Raw genomic sequence first — 16022 nt, 5'->3', positions numbered from 1 at the left:
CCTATGGAAACAAAACTGCAGGAGGAGATACATGCAAGCTTGTGACCAAAATAAATGCACTGCAGCTGGAAGAGGAGGGGACTGTTACTTTATAACACAGCACCTAAGACTGAAGCTCTCGTTACCACAATCATCCTTCTAAAGAAATCTTATACAATGGCCTTATTACACCTTGACTTCAGCCTTCAGATTCAAAATTCAAGAATTAGCTTATTTTGCTTTTCTTTGCATTATGGCCATGACTGCACTTTCCCTGGGGCAACACCCTAAAATAGTTCCTGCCTCCTCTCTGAGCTTCAAGTTCCTATAAAATAGGAATAAAAATACTCACCTACCAGAGCTTCAGAAGGTTGGAATGAAATAATGTCTGTAATGAGTCCGGAGATACCTCACACCTAGCCGGTCCGTTACACTACTACCATTAATATTCATTTCCAGTGTCAAATAAATTGTCCCTCATTTAAAAGCTCCTTTTCAAAGCTCTTCATATTTCAGCTCTTCTTTGCTATAAGCCTGGACCCTGTTCCTTCGATAATTTGACTTGGACAAAGGTGTCATCCTAGAGCGGACTTCGGGCTACTTCAGTGCCTTCCAGCACATCCCATAGAAACTGTCCCAGATTGTCAAATGTAATTAGATACCCAAAAAAGGAAAGTATACATTCATACTTATCCACACCCTTCAAGGATGTAAGGGGCACAGAATGGCACCACTAGGAGTGACCTAATCCAATGACCTCATTTAAAGACCAGAACGCTGAGGCCTAGAGAGGACACCGTGTCCAAGGTCATGTAGCACGTGAAGAAAAGCCCTGAGCAGGCCTTGCCTTTGACTCCCCCAGAACACCGAGTTCTCCTAGATGTTCACAAGAAGGAAAGTTTTTCGGAAACTAGTTATAGAGGGAACAGTGTAGTTCTCTTTCTCTTTGAGATGAGAGCTATTTGTGTTTCTATCTCATTCCCTACCTAGGCTCTCGGCTTCTTGAAGACAGGACCCAAGTTTAATCACTTTTCCACCAATGCCTTGTACTCCCTATATGTACAATGCTAAGTGTAGAGACAGTTTCTGTACAATGACCAATAATTTAAAATAAAGCTGTTCATTTATTTCTAGAAATCCATCCAAGTAAGGGACCAGAAATACGGAGTAAAAAAAGGTCATTCATAAAAGATGGCCAGGTAAGTAGTCCTCGTCATAGTAAAATGCTGACAAAAAACCACCAAATGCCTATGAGGGAATGACCAATTGCACTGTAGTATGCCCATGCAATAGTGTTGAAATTTTAGTTTAATAGCATTTTATTTAACTTAATTTTAACAAAATGAGAAAATGTTAAAAAAGGCAGGTTGTCACAGACAGGCTCTGGTCCTCAGCCAGCATCTAGGTGACAATTAGGGCCAACTCTCTATTCCCCAGGGCATTATGTAATAATAATATCCAGAGCCTTCCAAATCGTACCAGAAGTTGAAACTTGCAAGCACTGCTGTAACCTTCAACACCAAATCGTTACAGCTCACAAATTCTTCCACTTTTTCCCATGCCCCAGTTCCATGCGGACCTCATGGCTTAGCTATTTTGTTTCTATAGCATAATTCACGTATTTCCCCCATCTTCACCATTAAAAACAGCGACCAGGCCAGAGCATGTTGTTAAAATGTCCATAAGCAAGGCTCATTTATAAAGACAGACGTCATGCCCAGTCTGTGCCCCACTTCTTCAGCATGACCCCACCCCTGCTCTAAAGGAACAGACCACATGGCTCCGAGGGGACGAGTCACCAAGTACAATCCACAATAATTGTTTTGTCACTTTCAGTTATGAGTTGATGGGTTGTCTGGGAACCAAATATGACACCCTTCGTTTTGGTGATGGTGGGGGGGGGGAGGGAAGGCCTGAAATCTATGCTCATTGATGTATTTATGAGGATAAGGGGAGGGCAGAGAGATGCCAGTTTAGTGATTCAAGGGGCACTGAGTTCAGATTTCTGTTCCAATATGTTTTGAGCTAAAAACATAACCTCAGATGCATTCCTTTGAGCCTTGCAGGACTTGGGGGGTTCACTACTGAAATGCAAGCTATGATCTATGAGCATTAATTCCTTAAGGGTCAGGAATGGGTCCTACTTTTCTATCATCGATGTCTGATCGCAGAGGAGGTCTCAGGGACCTGCTGGCTGAAATTCAGGCTCCAGCAAACCCAGGCTGACAGTGCAGCCCGTGGCATATTCAAAAGGACTGACTTACTGGGAGAGGCAGTGAGCTGAGAAGATGCTCACCTTGGAGAAGTTGAAGCTGGGGTTATGCTGTGGTTGGTAAGCCTGCCTCAGCCGCTGTGAGCTCATCTCTAAGGATTAGGATGCAGGCGTCCCAGGATAGGAGATATTTGGGGAGTGTTTGGGGAGAGGGCAGGGAGATAAGAAGACAGAAAGCACAGACTTCCCCTGTCACGACTGCCCTTCACATTGATTCCTCCTTGCGCTGGGAAACAGGACCCTAGCTTGTGACCCTGAGCCTGTGGCAAGTTTTGGGGTGTGCTTAAAGCGGGACCAGCAAGATCATTGTTCTTTTCACTTGGTGTTCACATCATTTTTTTCAAAGTTGAAAAGCAGTCTGAGAGAAGCTGGGTCACCTGGTGACCATCGCACTGAACCTCATACTACAGATGCTCAGCCTGTGCCAAAAGGCTTCCAGTTGAGCTCCAGCTCCCCCAGCCCCTTCCAAGGCTCCTTGATCCAAGACAGGGGACACGAGCAACTCATTTGTTTTTATGAAAATTACCCTGGCACTTAAGTGCAGCTGTAGGAACTCTATCTCCTTTTATTACTCCACCAAAACCAGAATTTCAGAGATGGAAGGAAAAAGTTAAATAATCAAATAGATGTGATACTTTTGTTTTAAACAATCCTTTAATTTCAATAAGATCACTATAATCTTATGTTTTAGGTAGTATCAGCTATCAAATGAAAAACAAAACAAAACCAGATAGAATGAAACTCTTCAAATGGTAGATGTAAAAACAGGTTGCTGTGGATACTGAGGCCTCTGAGGCTGTCAGTGCCCCCCTGTTTTGACAGAGCACCCCTGTTTCCCTTCCCTATGGCTTCAGCTTCTTTTCTGCCTTCACAGGACCTGGGCCTGGGCAGGAAAGATGCAGGCAGGGGATGCTGGTGGGCATTGCTCACCCCAGAGCTCTGCTTAAGTGCACGATTATAACCCAAACTTGATTATGGAAAGTCATGAGTAATTTCTGTGTTATAACAATTATGGAATTGAAAGCCAGGACTCACTCCCTTGGTCAATTCTCACGCTGGCTTCAAAGGCTCCCTGGAGAATATTGGTTCTTAGTCCGTTTGTGGGAAAACACCCTTCCCGGGTAGCACATTGTTTCCATGTCCCTGTGGGCTCCGCACCACCCTGAGAACCCCAATGGGAACCATCACCCGTGGGCACCGAGTCCTGAAGCTCACAGCCCAGACCCAAGATTTAGCTGAGGCCTCAAGGAACCTAGAGCAGCTGAGGGAAGAGAGGTCGGTTTGTCCAGGGCCTCTCAAGTCTTCGCTAGGATTCCACCCAAATCCCTGGTAGGTCTTTGAAGGATCAGACATGTCAGGGCAGCCCTGTCTGCAGCACTGGAAGTAGTCTGGGCTGAGGGTTTAGCAACTGCCCAGAGGAATGGAATGACACTTCATGCAGACAGAGGCCAACCCCAGCCGAGGCGCAGAGCTTGGAGCACCTGAGATCTGTGACACTGAAACCGTGGCTTGGGCCAGGGGCAGTGGGAGATGATGGCCACAGCCTGACCAGGGCTCAGTCCTACCCACTGTGGGCCCAGTTCAGCTGCGTACTGTTGGTGCTCAATAAATGTGTTGAAAGCATTGACTACTTGAAGCTGCAGTTTTGGGTCTAAATTTGCTGCATCAAGGGAGATGATGATGAAGGCAGGCCTGATCGGGCTGCCTGACCCAGGGTGCAGTCCGGAGACTTGGGGTACAGCACTGGACAGGCAAAGGCCAATATGGACCTGACCCAGGGTCCTGGCAGTGCAGTTGGGGGTAAGGAACAGATGCTGAGGGTCCCAGGAAGGACAATGCAAAAGAAAGACCGTGGTAACTGACTAAAGATAACCCAGACAAAGGGAGAGGTTAATGAAATATTTTGGTAGGACTCATAAACACTGCGTTTGCTCATGCAGAGATGTTTATTGGGGCCTACTATGTGTCAGTATGGAAATAAAAAGATGACTGGGCCACCTGATGATGGTACAGACTGGGAACAAGGATAGGAATTATAACTTGGTGAGTACTGTTATAGGGATAGGTTGTCCCGCAGGCTGGAGTCAGGGGGGTGGGAAGGGGAGAAGCAGGGAGCAGATGAGCTTCCCATGAAGAGACGGCTTGTATGAAAACTCAGGGGTGGGAGCATGACAATGCAGGGAACTGGACAAGTACTATGATGGGTGGAAGGTCATTTGCAGGGAGCTGAGAGGCTCCACACTAGCTGCAGATGCTTCGATTAGGAGTTTGTCTTTTATCCCACAGTCAATAAGGAAACCACGGCGCGCTGTAAGCGAGCAAGTAACGAAGATGGATGCCTTTTAGAAATCCAAGTGGAGGGTACTTGACAGACCAAAGGTCGGTCTTCCTCGAGGGTCCTCCGGGACACCAGGACCGTGCAGCAGGTAGAAAGCCATTTGTCCCCATGGTCGCTCTGCCTGTGACTTCACGAGGGAGCTGTGGGCATGGGGCCCTCTGTACATGGCCAGGGATGGACTCACACCAAGGCTCAGGAGGAAACACACAACAATTGTCATTTGTAAGGTTACACAATAATGGAGTTGGGGAGCATCACGACCTCACAGGGCAGAAAGGCTCCATCCTAGAAATTCATTCATTCCCTGCAGCCGTGGGCAAGAATGCTGGGCTCTGCCAGACAGGCCTGGATTCTTTATAGCCAAGGGCAGGCGGTTTCAGGTTAGCGCCCTCGCCGTAAAATGAGGACAAGAGTTCACACCTCAAAAGGCTGCTTTATGGAATGAAAGACAGCATGTAAAGGTCTTTGCTTACATAGTAGGAGCTCAAAACATGCCGACTATCACTTTTCTTTCATCAGACAAACATCTGAGCACGCTGGCCACCTGCTACAGATGGCAGAGGGAAAAAAAGTCCCGGTTCTTGCCTTGGAAGGCTCCCAGCCTATCAGCCGGCCCCCCTCCTGACCAGATACATCTTCAGGTGCACCAGCTGGGCTCTCAGTGTTCCGCAAAGACAGCAGGCAGCCAGGCCCAGGACCTGGTCCCACCCGCCTCGCCAAGGGATCCTGGTCCAAAGTCAGACCAGCAGTGTGGATGGGGTGAGGGTGGTGGTGAGGGACCCTGTTTTGCTTCTTGCAGAGCAAACCAGTCCAGGAACAGCCCTACACTGTGTATCAATGCTGCTCTAAATTAATGAGCAGAAAAGCAAATGATCCCTGGGCATTGGAATAGAGCCCACTTCGTAAGTAAGGCACTTGCAGTCTCTCACTGGAAGCTACCGTCCAGCTACACAGAGAAGTCAGTGACATTCCCACTTAAATTATATGTGGTCACCTGGCACTGAGAGTAGGAAAGACTGACTCTGATGCCAAAATCCTTCCTCCTAGTTGCCAGGATAATACATCCAAGTTGATCAACTCTAAAGACTACAAGGTACAAAACAGCCAAAGACCTAAACTCCAGGATCCTCATTTACATTAATTACAGTGCTTGTCCTGGACTCTCGCGATTTTTTTCTTCCTTTCTACCATTTGCACTACATTCTAAGCTACATTCCATCTTCCAACTCCTGGTACAAACTCAGTCTTAAGAAATGTCTACTGGAGACTCCTGAAAAACCCAGGGTAAGGCTCCCAATATCACATCCCCAGAGGCACTGAAGAACGCCTGGTCCTCTGCATGGAGTTTGTGAGCCATTCTCTTCTCGGCCAGGAAAAAAATGGGCCAAAACAATGCAGGAGGAACAATTTAGGTTAGCCAATTAGGAAGTCCTTCAAAAAACCTAAATGAACTCCCAGCGGACACTACAGAGTTCACTTCTCAAACTACAAAGATGGTAGGGACAGCTCAAGTGCCTTGGCCCTGAGATCTGACAATCCATAGATGTTCACACCACACAGAATTTCATGGCTGCATTTCCATGGGAAACAAACAGGCTCACGTGTCTTAATATATTTAAAACATTTTCCTTGTAGCATTTAAAGTAAATAATCCTCACATGTCCAAGAAGAATCAGTCCGCATAATGCTAAAACCATTTAACGGATCTAAAGGGAAAGTGTTCTGTCAAAACAGGGCAGTGCCTATTTACAGCTCCTCAGTCATCCAAACGATGAGATTCTGGAAGCTGCTCTCACAGGCCCGTGTCTTTTGCAGTTATACAGATGTAATGCAGAAGGATGGTGGACCTGGGAAGCACCTCTTTCGGAGGAAAAGCAGCATCATTGATTTTATTGAGGACAACCAAGGGCAAGGCTTCTGGGATTGTTCCTAACAGTCACCAGTTTGTGGCTTAGAGTCAGTCCTCTTAAATTAACAGACAGAACATGCCTAACACTGTCCCAGAAGCCCAGTAAATGTTTGCTAAATCAGAAACATTTTACCATCAGACTTGCTAAACCCGACACTGTTCTAGGCCCAACTAATGATATAGTCAGTGTCATTAGCAGCAACTTGACCCTATGTGGCAATGGTCTCACACCCTCACCTATTGATAGTGTAGATCTATCAGGTAGGTGTTCCGTGGTTGCCCGTGAAGGAAGAAGACCCAGTGAAGTCAAGAATTTTCAGTGTTTCTAGGAAACTTAGCGAGCAAGTAGCTTTGGATCGAGCTCCAGAAAGGGACAACGGAACTGGATCACCTTTAAAATTTCATGTCCATTCAGTCAATAGTTGTGTTTTAGTTACATGGGTAATCTATGTGGGAAAACTCCTATTTTTTAAAAACTTTAAAAAAAAATTATCTATTGATTTTAGAGAGAGAGAGAGGAAGGGAAAGAGAGAGGGGAAGAGGGGAGAGGGAGAGAAAGAGAGAGAAAAAGAGAGAGAGAAAAAGAGAGGTGAGGGGAAGGAGAGAGAAAGACATCAACCCATCCATGCATTCACTGGTTGTTTCTTGTATGTGCCCTGACCAGGGACCAAACGCGCAATCCTGGCTCACTGGACAACGCTCCAACCAACTGAGCCATCCGACCAGGGCAGAAAACTCCTATTTTGTCCTGAGCTATCAGAGTCATTGTGGCTGAAGGAAATTGGATTTAGAGCCATCTTCACGAGACTCTCTTTGGTGACAAGCCACATCTATCTAAAGCTGTAGTGCAGACTCCACGTAACGAAAAGGTATCACGGAAACTGCTAAGACAGCTGAAAAAAATCAGATGACCTATTTTCATCAGTTCTTCAAACAACTTTCCATAGCATTACTAATAACTTTAAAGATTAAATTTCAGCCCTCGCTGGTTTGGCTCAGTGGTTAGAGCATTGGCCTGGGGGACTGAAGGGTCCAATTCTGGCCAAGGGCACGCACCTTGGTTGCAGGCTCCATCCCTGGCCCCGGTCGATGTGTCTCTTTCACACCAATGTCCCTCCCTTCCTCCCTCTCTGAAAAGCAATGGAAAAATATTTAAAAAAATATCCCAGCCCTGGCCAGGTAGCTCAATTGGTCAGAGCATCATCCCGATGCGCCACGGTTGTGGGTTCCATCCTGGTCAGGGCACATACAAGAATCAACCAGTGAGGCATAACTAAGGGGAACAATATCAATGTTTCTCTCCCCGCCCCTTCTTCTAAAACCAATACATTAAAAAAGTTAAATTCCAAGTGATAATAAAACTAGAATCCTATTTATGTTTTTAGAAATATCTTTATCATGGAACTCACAGGAAAAGGAAAGTTTAAGTAAAACCTAACCACCAAGGAAACGTTTGAGAGAATCATTTTACCAAAATTTTGTCTGAGGGAAGGTGCTGGAATGGCTTGCCAATTAATTTAAAACAGGAAGCTGATGGTCAGCACAAAAAGAAAAGCTGATGCTGAGAGGGCATACATCAGTGAGCACTAAGTTAACCTAGGTTTCCGAAAGTAGATCTCTCAATTTCAGAGGTTTGACATCAACCTTGGCCTCCTAAGAAGCTGACTGATAGTATAACCAAGGGAACTAACAAGTGATTTTTCACTTGACAGGTATCTTGAGTGGCATCCAAAATTTAGGCAAATTAGAACAAAGTAAAAAACTATTAGCACTTAGGGGGTGCACTGCACCATGAGCAGTTTTCCAGGGCTGCTCACATATAGTTTCCTTCTCAAAACACAGGATTAAAGAAGTTCCCTGTGCCCAGCCAGTGTGGCTCAGTTGGTTGAGCATCACCCCATGCACCAAGAGGTCACCAGTTCGATTCCCAGTCAGGGCACATGCCCGGGTTGCGGGCTTGATCCCCAGTGGGGAACATGCAGGAGACAGCTGATCTGATTCTCTCTCATCATGGATGTTTCTATCTCTCCCTCTCTCCCTTCCTCTTTCTATAAAATCAATAAAAACATATATTTTTTAAAAAAGTTCCCTGTGTCCTACTTTAACAAAATCTGGATATAGGTGTGTTATTAGTAAAGGAAGTTTAAAATCAGTATGTGGATTTTTAAATTACACTAACAAATGTAAATTAGCTTTCAAACCCCTTCTGATGTCTAAAATGTCTGAGTGCCATTGTGGTTTTAGGAACCGAAGACACCCAGTATTTCAGAGAACCTGGATGGTCTGTCACATAGAATAGAGGCATACTTAGAAGACAGGGCTATGCTCTTTGTTTGGGCCATCTGTGGGGCTATCACAATGCATCTGCTGTGTCAAATTCCTGGGAGGGGAAAGGCAAAATTAGTAGGGGAAACTGACTTCAACATAAAGTGTTTTAGATGATCCTCTGGATGACCTTATGAAGTAGACAGGACTAGTCTCTGGTGCTCATCCCAAGGCCTTACACATCATGGTGATTCATTATAAATATTTGATTTAATGTTTACAACAGGAAAACAGGCTTGCAAATGTTTAGATGACATGCACAATGACTACCTGCTGACATCACATGATTTCTCTTAGGACCCGATTACATAATATACATGAAAAGATCTAAATAGACCTAATAAATGCCTATGTTTCCACAGTAAAGAATAAAGCCATGATTTGGTCACGGCCAGGACATTTATCTCCTAACACAGTGTTTCTCAAAGTTAATGTGCCCAGAAATGACCTGGAGATCTTGCCACAGAACAGATTCTGATTGGGTAGGTCTGGGGTGGGGCCCAGAGTCTGCTGTCCATCAAGTTCCTGGGTGAAGCCAATGCCAGCTCCCAGGACTGCCCTTGTGAGCAGGGAGGCTCTGACCGGTCATCCTGACTGTTGGTGCACGGTTGGCCTTAAAGGGCATATTTCCTAAGTGTACTGCAGACTCTGGTTATCCCTAAATGACTTTTGAAGTAAGTCTGTATGCTTCACTTGGTTTTGAAGACTACTTTACAAACTAAATAGCAAAATGCTCTTTCTTGGTCAGCCAAAGAGCTAAAGGGTAGATTTTTAATTAGTTTGTCTGCCTGTTCTAGATTTCCACGACATAAATCAACAACGTGCAAAAACATAAAAAGATAATTTGCTAGTTTACTATGACTTTAGTTCATCTCGAAGGGGTGGCAGGGGAAGGGGGAGAACTTTGTACTTGTAAAAACAAACACACACACACACACACACACACACACACACACAGAAACCTGCCAATTCCAAATGGCAGGAGAGACAAAATTATGTTCTCTATCTGAAGACAGGGGTTCACAATACCCAGGGAAACCAACAGCTGAGCAAACAAGTAACTTGCAGAAATGCTGCAGCCTCCTGATACAGAAGTGCTCAGGGCTTCAAGTTGGTGGGGAATAGAAAGGCACTGCAGGCCCCTGGTTCTGTGGAGTGGACGTGCATCAGAATTGCCACGGAAGGCCTGAAAATGCAGACCGATCCACCCCACGTTTCTGATCCAGCAGGCCTCAGGGAGGGCCCAGGATGCTGCTCACGCTGTGTGTCCACATAGCACCGAGTCTCTGCAAGGGGAGGAACCGTGCCTCACTCACAGCTGTACCCCAGTGCCCAGCACAGTGCCAGCACACACGGTTGGATTCCATTAAATATTTGCCAAATGAATGACCATTAAAACTGTCATTTCTAAAACAACTTTACAACTTGCTTATGTATACTTGTTGTGGGTGTCTTGTACACACATTCATTTCAAAATTACACGTGCGAGGCATTGTAGCCCCTGACCTGAAGGGGCTTTCCGGTTACATCCATCCCAATCACAGACACTAGTATTACACTTTCCCCCTCTACTATCTGGACAGTTCAAGTTTCGAACCTTCTTCTGCCAGTGGAAGCTGACAATTCACTTACCCAAATGACCCTAAAGAAAACACTACTTAGGAAAAATAGGCCAATTTATGTCACACATACTCATGCCAAAAAAAAAAAAAAATTGCCTGGGAGAGAACATCAGTATCTGTGTCTACACTGGAAACCTGGGCACTGAGGGCAGCCCAGGGAATAGCTCCACAGGTAAAAGTGCTATGGAGGCTTCGGCAGTTTCCTCTCCAAGTCCTTTCACATTTACCAAGCAGTCATTTTTCAAATCCTCTGCCTGAGCTGTGTTACCATAGTCACATTCATTCCGAAAAACAGGTGTTTCTGTTAAAATTAGCCATTTCAAACTGCCAAATAGTTTAGATCCCTATGCCAGCTTTTAAAAAAAAAGTGTTTATAAAATAACCAATCAGATGTAACTGATGCTTTCAGAATTATAAAACTAAGTAGTTCCTGAGAAATATGACTGAATTAGAAAAAAAAACCTGGGGTGGAGATGAAGATAAAGGTAGGAATAAAAATACACACGCACATAAACATAAATGTAATTTCTGGATTTCTTAACATCAACAGCCACGGAAAGGCAGGTCTGCTTATTACTAGTTAAGTCTTGCGTTTGAAAGCCTTTGTCCCATTTGCTTGGGGTAAGTAATGGCTTTTGTTCCAAGTACTTAGCAGTGATGACCTCCTTCTCTCATGCCCATTCAAAGGAAGGTTTTCAACATCCCCAGTCAGGATGGTGCCCATTAAGCCTGTGTAAGAAAACTTGCCCTGGGAAGTCAGAAAAGCTGGAGAATTGATGTCTTAAATTAACTCTAGTGTGGTTTAATTTAAAAAAAAAAAAATCAGGCCAGTGTGATTTTATTCCTGAAACCAGTTATCTCTGCTGACCTTATTAAACCCAATGAAATAGGTCTGAGATGCTCCTTTATAAAAATGAGGGCTATTTGAAAAACAAGTCTAGCAACTTGGTACACTACAAGAAAGTTAAAATGTCAAAGGCCTGTGCCCAAATCCTGTGCGGAGCCAAGCAATGCAGAGGCCGAGATACTGCATTCCTCAGGCTGGTTTCCTAAACCCTGCTGAAAAAAAACGCAAGCAGAATTCATTTCGAGCCACCTGCTGGAAGAAAAACCCTAAACTTCATCTTAGAGACAGAGGGGGAAAGAGGTGAACACACCATTGAACCTAACTTCAGAGGATATTTTGAATACTGCAAGTCAAAACCTTAACTACACAGAAATGTTAACAGCAGCTACTGCTTAACCAAGAGAAAAAAATTTCCACAATTAAGACTAGCTACCTAGCGCCACTGAAGTACATAAAGAAAGTGATTTTGGGGGGAGCTTGCATTGTCCTGAAAATTGCTTCTGCAAGAAATGAGTCCGAGGAACAATTGCCATTTCTTTTTTTTCATAATTAAAGTTACAGCCTTCTGGCCTTAATTTTACTTTTCTCTGTTCCTTTCCAATTCTTTGTGATCTGCATAGGTTAAATGAACCATTTAATTATTAAGTCCAGCGTTACTTATGGAAATCCAACGAATACAAGTAAGTAAAAATTCCTATAGGCAGGCAGGACTGTCATTAGCTCATGGGTTAGCCTTCCTTCCCCCAAATACTTCCTGAACTTGACTGACCCAGAATTTAAAGACAAGAAGGGGGAGAAGATTGAACATTCACCTTTTAATGAGCTTAAAAATTTAAATCTATTAGGCCTAAGAGAGAAAAGCACCAACTTTCTTGACCATTTTTTAAAAACTTATACACCCCAGCCCTGGCCGCTGTGGCTCAGCGGTCAGAGTGTTGGCCCGAGCACCGAAGGCTTGAGGGTTCGATTCCCGATCAAGGGCACACGCTTGGTTTGCAGGATTGATCCCTGGCCGCAGTCTAGGCGAGTGCAGGAGGCAACTGATCAATGTGTCTCTCACAAAGATGCTTCTCTCCCTCTCCCTCCCTCCCTTCTACTCTCTCTAAAAAAATCAATGGAAAAAATATCCTGAGGTGAGGATTAAAAAAATAATAAAAATGAAAAATAATTTATACACCCCACCACTTTAAGACTTTTCAAACATCAAATGCAGAGAAACTAAATAGTCTGTTTTACTCAACACAGGTTTAAAGATGTTTTACACGTTGAATTTTATGTTCTCATAAAGACAGCCAGCCATTCAAGTAAAATGATATGGCTTTCCTTTCTTTCTAACATATTAGGTGAAAAATTCTTTCTTTTCAGGTCTGTGGGAAGTGCAAAGGTTTACGTACAACCAATCCCAAGAAATATGTAAACTGAGCAAATTTAAAGCACGTATTAGTTTTTATCCATGGGGCTCTCCCAGGGCAAGAACTGCATATAAATTTCTTGACCTTCAGTGACAAAACATCCAAAACTTCGCTGGGTTCAGCAAAACTACACACTCCTCTCCCCGCCTTTTTTCTTAAAATGTTTGCAGAAAGGAAAACTACCTTTACATAACTCCAAATTTCAATTAACAAAGCATTCTTCCATCAACCAAGGCGTATCTTACGAGATCAAGTTCACAAAAATAAACCTTTTGCTTGCAATTATGCTATGATTCTAGTAAGTTCTTAACACTTTCCCGAATAGCTGTCCCTCCATTAAAAAATCTAGAACCCTCTATGCTTTCTTCTAAAATCATGAGTAACTGGATCTGGTCTGAATAGATCTGTCTACATAAAAGAGGTGACAGGCTCTCACTTGATGTACAGTTGAATGTATGGAATGTTTACAGTTCCACTCACAGATCCTCTGACTGGGAAGGCTGGCATACCCCACAGAGTTAATCTGAAAAAGACAGGCACAGTACAAGTCAGACTTCCCTTCTTCCTGAATTCTAGGCTGCTCAAAGTAACTCGAGGGAAAGGTGGAAAGGGTTGAGGACTGGGAACCCACCTACTGCTACTGAATGAAGTACACTTCCACAGATGACATGCAGCATATAACATCGCAATTATTGAAATTGCACAATAATCGCAAAAAGCCATCTGAGAAACATAACATTTTAATAGATGAAATAAATACTCCAGTACATGCAAGGTAAAAACTTGACATTGGGGGGGAAAAAATCACTCTAGTGTAAATCAGAAAATAAAACACACACTCACAGTAGCTTTTCCCCCCATTCGCAAATCACATGGCAAGGTCAGACTCTTTCCACACCAAGTATAAGCCTAATCCAACTTAAAAAGTAACAACATACAAAAAAGGTAGCTACATCCATGTCTAAGGAGTGAAAACTGAGGTAACCTTTCTTTTAATTAGGAAAAAAAAAGACCATAAAAAGAAATGAACCCATGACCTCCTTCCTGCGCAATTAATTAATAAAGTTTAGGTGAGGGATTCCTGAAGAGGAGCTGGGGTGGGGAGGGGGTAATCCCGCAGCAGCAGGTTACACATCTTCCATCTCCAGGTCCCTACTGTGTATGGGCGGCTGGGCACGGGCCCGAGTGCGTGTGTAAATTGGATGCGTGGCCCTGCCTTCTGGAAGATTCCTTTCGAGCATTTAACGTGGGGGCTGGGGTGGGAGCTTCACCTACGATTTCTTTGGTATAAATGGAGAGGGGCAGACAATAAGTATCTTCCTTTAGTCTGGGGGTGGAAGAAGGGGGTGGGGGGTGCTAATTCACAGAATTGGAATTCACTGGCGGTAAAGTCCTGGGCGAAGACCTCTCCCTTAAAGCCTGAGATAGCAGGGTGCAGCCTTCAGACACGGCGCAGGCCGAGTTCCTCAGCCTCTCCCTGTGGTCCGACATCTTGGCGCCCCCGTCCGGGTGCTGCGCCAGATCCCTGAGGCACTGGGTCAGGAGCACGCAGGCCGACACCACGCTCATGGCGCCACCGAGGATGGCGGTCTGCACGGCTTTGCCCTCGGAGCTCAAGGCCGCTGCGCGACCCAGGAACTGCGGCTCGGTGGCGAAGCCCACCAGCGCGCTCACCGCCTGCACCAGCGGCCCGCTGAAGAGCGCGCAGCGGCTGCGCGCCAGCTCGCTGGGCGCCGCCTTGACCTCGCGCACGCAGGCCAGCAGCGCCGACGCGCTCGTGCTCATGCACTTGACGCCCAGCTTGAACTGCTCGCGCGCAAAGCGGTCTCGGGACTTGTCACTGGCCAGAGCACATGCATCTGTCAGAAACTTGAGGTTGCGCGACAGGCCCTGCGACACCTCCAGCAGCAGCTGCGGGGTCATGTCCGCCAGCGGGGTGGCGCGCAGCATGGCGCAGCCCTGCTCCACCTCGTGGCGACAGCGAGTCACACGGTAGCGGTCCACCAGGCCTGGCTGCGCGGGCTGGGCACCTGGTGTGGCCACCGCTGCCAGGTAGGCCGCATGGGCAGAGCATTCCGTCAGTGACACTACCAGGTCGCCCAGCTCCAGCAGACTGTCACCCGCCTCTCCGAAGCGGCCCATGTTGAGCTGGCTCTGCACGTCGTGGGTGAGAATGGAGAGCCCCTTGGTGCGCGCGATGATGGTGTCCCGGCACTGCTCGAAGGACTCGGCACCGGCACCGGCGGAGGCAGGGCCTTCGAAGAGGACGGGCCTGGCCTCGCTCGACAGCAGCAGCAGGTCGGCCACCAGCTGCATCTTGCCCTTGCACTGGTCGCACAGGGACACCAGCCTTTTCCGCGGCTGCGAGCTGGTTCCGCCGACGGCACTCACAGGAGCCGGAGAAGCCGCCTCACCGGTGGGCTTCCCAGCGCTGCCGCTAGCCATCGCGCCCGGGGGGCACTGGCATGCCGCTGGGGAGCCTGCTACCGCCGCCGCTGCCACTGCCGCCACCTCCGCGGCCGTCGCGACTCAGCTGGCCAGGGCCGCGGTGCCTTCCCCGCACCATCATGCCATCCACCGCCGCGGGCGGAGGGCGCGGGGTGGCGGCGCGGGGCGGGCCCGCAGGCCAGGGGACGCAGAAGGCTCCTGCTCTTTGAGGCGCGGGGAGGTGCTGTGGCGTTCGGCCTCCGGCCTCCGGGAGGGCTTGCAGGAACCATGAACCGGGCACAGCAAACTCACAGTAAGCGCTCCTCGTCGCCGGGCCGCCAGGAAAGTCCCTTCTGCCGGGCCGCCGCCGCCTTCCTGGGCATGGCCTGGCCCGGCCGCAGAAGCGGGAGGGCGGGAGGGGAAGCTGGGAGTTGTCTTTCCTTCCTTCCTTTCTTTGAAATCAAAATCCCTTCCTCAGGGAGGAGCCCGCGCCGCGGCCCGGGTGGGCTCTGCTGTCACCCTCCTGGGTTCGGTGGTGCACGTGGGCTTCAGGCGCCGGGACCACACCCGGCGGCACTTTCCCGCGACAGCGGCAGGGGCTGTTTCTTAGGGACCCGAGACCGCCCCGGCGCATCTCCTGCTTCCAGCTCTCGGGAAGCGGCCCGGTGGTGGCGGGGCCGAGGGTGTGGCCGGTGCTGGCGCGGCCTCGCCGAGTCAGTCGGGCGGGAGCTGCACGGATTGCGCACGGAGGCCGCCCGCTAGCGCTCTGTCCGCCGCCCGCCCGCCACGCCCGGCGGCCCTTCCCGCCTCGCGACTCACAGTGCGCGGCCCGGCGCCCGGGCGGCACGCCCTCCGGCCCCGCGCGCCCCGCGGCCCGCAGCCGGCTGTCGG

The 16022-nt window shown here is 47.5% G+C and overlaps 1 protein-coding gene and 1 long non-coding RNA gene across 2 annotated transcripts in view; both read right to left on the bottom strand.

Moving 5' to 3' along the window:
* LOC148090718 (uncharacterized) overlaps positions 1 to 16022 on the bottom strand; it is a 42589-nt gene that overhangs the window by 20860 nt on the left and 5707 nt on the right. The gene's annotated exons all lie outside the window — the stretch shown is intronic.
* TLNRD1 (talin rod domain containing 1) lies at positions 13427 to 15957 on the bottom strand. Its single transcript, XM_087829098.1, has one exon. The coding sequence runs from the start codon at positions 15147 to 15149 to the stop codon at positions 14061 to 14063; it is 1089 nt and encodes a 362-aa protein (XP_087685224.1). The 5' UTR covers positions 15150 to 15957; the 3' UTR covers positions 13427 to 14060.

Source organism: Miniopterus natalensis, chromosome 22 (assembly GCF_054644295.1).
Source record: "Miniopterus natalensis isolate mMinNat1 chromosome 22, mMinNat1.hap1, whole genome shotgun sequence".
NCBI lineage: Eukaryota > Metazoa > Chordata > Mammalia > Chiroptera > Miniopteridae > Miniopterus > Miniopterus natalensis.
Note: the sequence above shows the minus strand (reverse complement) of the source record. Positions and strands in the feature narration are given on the sequence as shown.